Source organism: Enoplosus armatus, chromosome 21 (assembly GCF_043641665.1).
Source record: "Enoplosus armatus isolate fEnoArm2 chromosome 21, fEnoArm2.hap1, whole genome shotgun sequence".
Lineage (NCBI taxonomy): Eukaryota > Metazoa > Chordata > Actinopteri > Centrarchiformes > Enoplosidae > Enoplosus > Enoplosus armatus.
Window position 1 is genome coordinate 6,026,524 of NC_092200.1, and position 6,129 is coordinate 6,032,652.

At 41.3% G+C, this 6,129-nt stretch overlaps 1 protein-coding gene across 1 annotated transcript; it reads right to left on the bottom strand.

The window, feature by feature from the left end:
- Positions 1–3,628: 3,628 nt before the first annotated feature.
- Positions 3,629–5,809, bottom strand: LOC139304256 (C-C chemokine receptor type 9-like). The gene is made up of 2 exons (XM_070928165.1): positions 5,756–5,809; positions 3,629–4,985 (listed from the first exon to the last, which is right to left on the bottom strand). Exons 1-2 carry the CDS (start codon positions 5,807–5,809, stop codon positions 3,930–3,932), a joined length of 1,110 nt encoding a protein of 369 aa, XP_070784266.1. The 3' UTR covers positions 3,629–3,929.
- Positions 5,810–6,129: the final 320 nt, after the last annotated feature.

The following is a 6,129-nucleotide window of genomic DNA, read 5'->3' on the forward strand; positions in this document are numbered from 1 at the left end:
TCAAAACCAGTGGGTCATTGTTGATACATAAGCCATCGTCCCTGAGGCTTTCTGTGGTCCACAGAACCAGACCATAGGCCAGTTGAAACCAGACTGCAGCTCGCTCAATGTCAATGGGTCACATATGCTTACTCTGTCCCTCCTATTACTCATAGACTCCACCATGTCCTCCCTCTATCCCTCTTTTTCTTTCTCTCCCACATCTCCTTCATGCACACACACACACACACACACACACACAATTCCCCGTGTGCAGAAAGATGGATGGGATGTTCCCAAACCACAGGTGCTGCTCTACTTGTGAGTCTTTCGCATTCTTCACGACACAGTCCAGACCTGCTCAGTTTTTTTACTTTTTTCTGTTTTCCCCAGTGGTGATTACCATGGTACTTCAGTTGTGGGCTAATGAGGAACATGGAATATTAGTAATACAGTATACAATCAATCTGCCTGTCTATTAGCTGCTCTTTGGGAATGAGATTCTTTTGCAAGAACAAGACAAACCTCATGAACTTGAAACTTGATGTCCGACTGCCGCTCCCTGAGACATGGCCTCCCATCCAGACCGCCACTAGATGGGGTTAGTTTCATTTTAAAACTTGTGTGTTTGCTGGTAACTCTCCCTGAAACCTAAACAATAGGCTATCTCTGCTGTGCAAGCTACGCCACCTTGTGGTGGATATTACCTGTAGTCTAAAATGAAATAAAAGTAAGCTCACGCTGTATGTTGGTCTGGTTGATGCTTTTTATCCAGGCAGTGATATGCAGTGAAAAACAACACCACAATATGAGGCAGGGATTCCCAATCTGGGGTATTTTTACAATCTCCCTGGTAACTTCAGAGGGGTATTCCTGCAGTACTCCAGTACTTGGAGACATTGTGAAGTAGTTTAGCTAATTTGGAAAAATACAAATTATGATTTGTCTGTGACACAGACAGTGGTGGAATGTAACTAAGTACGTTTAAGTACTGTACTTAAGTACAATTTTGAGGTACTTGTACTTTACTTGAGTATATCCATTTTATGTTTTATCCTTTTATCCTTTTATATTTCTACTTCACTACATTTAAGAGGGAAATACTGTACTTTTTACTCCTCTGCATTTATCTAATAGCTGTAGTTACTTTTTCAGTTGAAGATTTAACATGAAGAACCCCCCCTTACAAAAAGCAGTGTTTACTTTGGGCCCCTTATCATGTTTCATATGTCTGTGAGTTGTTAGTAGTACTAATGCTGGAGTTTTACTAGTATTTTTTGTTGTATTGGCAATTTTATTGACTGCACAGCACGTGCCCCAGTTACCTATAACATGAGTCTGTTGCAGCACTTAAACATTAAGTGTTGAGGCAAAAAGCTACCAAAAACCTAAAAAGTAATGGCCAAAGGGTTGAGTCCTCCAGTTTCTTTCGCTCCAAATGGTGGTAGAATAAATGCAATCTTGACTGACTAAGGAAAAGACACAGAGTTTAAACATCAACACACATGCCTTGTATAGAATAACATCAATGATTCGATACAGTCATCATGTTTTCTCTGCAGTAAATAATCTAACAATTGACTGTGTACAAACAAGGGTACTTGAGCCCATGTGATAGGACTGGTGCGATACGTCAGACAAAAACTGACACAATCTAATGCAATAGTTCTGGAAGAATCACTGCCTCAGTGAAGCTTTTAATGCTGAATGTATGATGAGACAAAAGTGAGGGCATAGCTTCTTTCTTTTTTTTGGCATTGTACTGAATTGTATCATATTGTATGGTGTCCATGATATTTTGTCCACCTCTTGTGCAAAACAGATTCCCTCCAAAGAAATCAGTTGTTCAACTCTCATGGTGTTCTTATTTAGGGTCAAACTAAATCTGCTGAGGATCTGATTTATTCACACAGCAAATCTTATTACTTATTACAACATTAGTTATGAAACAAGAAGATAAATTGCATTTTGCAATAGGATATGACACATTTGTGCAGTTTCTCCTTTTTAAAGAGGCATGAGAAGCACTTCTCCCTGGTGTACGTAACGTGAACTCCATGTAACCCATACAGTAGATATTCAAATTTATTCAAACAAGAATCAAAGATTCGTGGATTAAACTGGAACATACAAACTTATTCAGAATACACTAAAGATGTGCTGAGTGGTAATATTGCCATTAGTGTTCTCCAGTTAAGGCCAATTCAAGACATCTGCCAGAGTCCCAGAGGGCATCCATAGTGATGAGCATGTTATTGACTTGACTGACGGTTTCCTGTCGTGAGAGGAAGAAGCAGTACAAAGGAGGAAAATGAAAGAATGTGGTCTCACCTGAATTCAGCAGGTAGGCTGCAGTCGTCTGGGGCCAACCTCAGTGACCACAATAACATCCCAGGTTTTGTTTACTACTGTCAGTGTGCAAGACTGTGGCTAACATGTATTTTGTGATGTTTCTCTCTTTTTATTTGACTTTTCCTCTTGTCTTTCTGTGTCAGTACACGTACCGTTACACTCTAAACCAACTTAAGCGAACATCTAAATCCAAGCACACGGTCATACTTTTACATTTTCTGTCTTGACCTTTAAATGTGTAAATATGAAGGTTGGTCATTTTGTTCTGCTTCAAGGAGACAACACAGAGTGAACAAGCCAACCTACATGACAACCTCAAACCTCAGCTTTGAATCTTGAAGTCTGTATTTCCCAATTTCAGATTGAAATCAGATTGATGCCAGCAGTTTTTGTGTGGAGGTGTCATGAAACTGTGATTGAGCGACGCGGCGCTCATCGCCCACAGCTCACCCATCAGAGAGACATGGAAAGAAGGCCATCAGCCCACCATTTAGACTGGCAAGGCTTTGGTGTCCTCACAACTCCTCAGCTAGATTTTGCATTGAATTTCATGAAAATTGTGTGGCTTTTACTAAAATTCATTCAGTGTGCTGCTTTTTGAAGTTGGTAAAACGTGTGCCTCAAAAGGTGTGGCTTGAACATGGAGAGTTTTTGAGACAGTGACACCTGTCTGTCTGTCTGTCTGTCTGTCTGTCTGTCTGCCACCTGTCTGAGTTGCAGCCGTTGTGAAGCCATTGTGGGAAACTTCTTTCATGCCAGTTTGAATGGGCATCCGTTAGCATCCCCTGTGAAACTGCCAAGTCATAGCCGAACTCAGACGTGGTTCAGCAGTTAAGAGTGTCGGCACTGACAATGGCAAGACTTTCTAGTCAGATCGAAAACTTTGTGGATTGGACTTGGCACATTCGAGTGTGTTTCCCACCACACCAGGTACGTTACACCAGTGAAAGTACTTGAATGCTTTCCCATGTATAGTAGATATAAATTGCTGATCTCATCACTTACCACTCTGTTCATTTATAGTATGTACTTGAAACTACTGTTGCACTCTTTTCCCACTTGTTTTTATGCTGTGGGGACAGAATACCTCACCTCATTGGTTTTAAAACATCTCACCAAGGCACTGCAGTTGAAAATTAGCCAGCTGGCTAACGCTGGAACATTTACAGAGATGTTGATTGATGTGCATTGTCTTTATAAAAAATAAATGAAACAACAATGAAGAAAACTGCAGTGTGCTTAAGATTTTTTATAATTTTTAATAGTTGTTTTGTACATTTTTTGTACAAAAATACAATGTTTTTTTATTCAGTTACAGCAGCACACGACAAAAAAGATGGAACAAATGTAAAAATACAAACAGTTAATGATATTTACACTAATTTACAGTTTATACAGTGAGCCCAGAATGTGCCTGTTACTGTCAGAATATGAATGTAATGAATATAAACTGTAAAGACGTTTTTTGCTTTCAAAGTTGAAAATGTGATCGTTGCTCTGCTAGTGGCAAGTAATGCATGAGGAAAAAAATTTGAAACTATATGATCATGTTGAACTAGGCTCAGGTCTCAGGTTCAGGATTTTAGGAGAACGGGTATTTATATGGAAAGGGCAGGGGTAGTATCAGTGTCAGACATGACAGAGGGACGTTTGGGAACTGCCTGTACTTTACTGAGCCCTCCTTTGCCCAATCCGCCAGCACACTTCAGAATCCTCATTAGGTCTTTTCTGAAACGAACTCCAATGAAGACATACAGGAATGGGTTCAGGCAGGCGTGAGTATATGCCAGGCTCTTGGCAACCTGTCCAGCTACATCAAAACCAGTTACAGTGTTACAGTCAGTGATAGTGGTATTAGCTGCCTGCATGGCCTCCATTATCAGCAGACTATTGTAAGGAAGCTGAGAGAGAACAAACACAAACACCACAGCAAAGATGACACGAAGGGCCTTGTGCTTTTCAAAGCTCTTGGCCTGCAGAAGTGTGCGAATGATGACTGAGTAACAAAAGAACATAACTAGTAGAGGAAAGCAGAAGCCCATGCAGATCTGAAGGGCCAGCACCACGATCTTAGTCCGGTTGTTTGCATTGTTCCAGTAGACCAGAGCACAGACTGACTGATCTTTTTGGTCGGTCTTCACCTGGGCGAAGATAAACTCAGGGAGGGCCAGGAGAGTGGAGAGACACCAGACACCCACGCAGGCAAGTTTGCTGTAGAACAGCCTCTTCCTCTTCAGGTTCTGGGCCTTGGTGACTTGTACAATTGCAATGTAGCGGTCCACGCTAATGCAGGTGAGCAGGAACATGCTGCTGAAGAAATTGATTTTATAGATAGCGGACACCAATTTGCAGAGACCGATGCCAAAGTCCCAGCCCTTGCTGGCTTCGACAGCCCAGAAGGGCAGCATGCACAGGAAGAGAAGGTCAGCCACAGCCAGGTTTAGGAGGTACACGTCGGTCATTGTTTTCAGGCGGTTGCGCACGGTGGTGTAGATCCAAACCACCATCAGGTTACCCACAGCGCCAAGGATGAAGATGATCGAGAAGAGAGGTGGTTCGTAATGCCCACGAAATGCCCTTACCCATTTTCTGTCACACATGCCTGAGGTTTCAGTCAGCACTGAATCATAGTCATCTGTGTAGTCAGAAGTGTCCTGCAATCAAAAACAGAAAAATTGATTATCTGATGCAGCATTAAAGATGGTTACATGTAACAGCCCCTTTTTTCATTTCCTGTCAAGCGTGGGTTTTTTTGTCCTTGTTACCTAACTCACTTACTGCTATCAGGGTTTCATAACACAACATGCTTCTAGTGGGGACACAGTGATATGACATCAAACGCTGTATGTGACGCTAACCAGAGTGTGCAAAAAAAAAACTGCTGTCAGGTGCAGATGTTGTGTCTGTGCAGGAGAAACCACACTACAGCACAGCTTCCTGCTGCTATCCAAGCCTGAGGGGGGTAAACGATCCTGAGGGGCTCCAGAAAGAGGCCCGCAGCAGAACTCAGTACCTCAGAAGCATCGCGTTTAGATTTAGGGCAGAGATAAACAGCGGGGGGAGGCTTAGGTGGGGCTTAGGTTTTCACAAACAATGGAAAATTTGATGCTGATACGGCTGAGACTGGCATTTGAGTATCCTATAGATGTCTGCGTTACATAAACCTACAGTATCTGGAGCAAATCAAAAACATAATAAAAAGACTGCAAAATATATCGTATTTAATAAAGAGCTCTGACATACTTTAAATACTGCAGAATAAACATTGAGACACACATGCACTAAAATCACAGATGTGGAAGTTTTCCTTATGATGGTTATGAAGTTACCTTCCAGACTTTTTAAATCAGCATTTCTATATTAGTAGTTCATTGTTTTTCACTGGTGCCATGACAACAGATAATTATCCCAAATTAATACTTACAGTTCCAGTATAATCAGTTCCTGTGGTCATAGGAATTGTAAATGGCTCAGTCATGTTGTCTACAAAGAACCAGAGGATATTAATATGAGACAACACACCAAAACCTTGTAACCTTGCAAAAAACGTAACATGGATAAAACACAATATAACAAATGTGGAAAATTAAGCTTATAGGTTAAATAGAAAATGCCCTGTACATTCTCTACAATTTTGTAGCAGTGCAACAAACTTACCCACTCAGTGATGAAATGTAGAAAGCAATCCTTTCAGTCACAGGTCTGACTCTTTGTCTGGGTTGTACAACTGGTAACTTTAACAACCAGACTCATCTTCACTTGCTTATATGGTTTCCCTTTAACCACAGGATCACGTGC

Bases quoted from the DNA above. Each gene is read 5' to 3' on its own strand.
- LOC139304256 (XM_070928165.1), bottom strand. From the start codon at position 5,809: ATGACTGAGCCATTTACAATTCCTATGACCACAGGAACTGATTATACT. The intron at 4,986-5,755 runs GTAAGTATTAAT...TTTTGATTGCAG, and splicing joins GAACTGATTATACTGGAACT to GACACTTCTGACTACACAGA.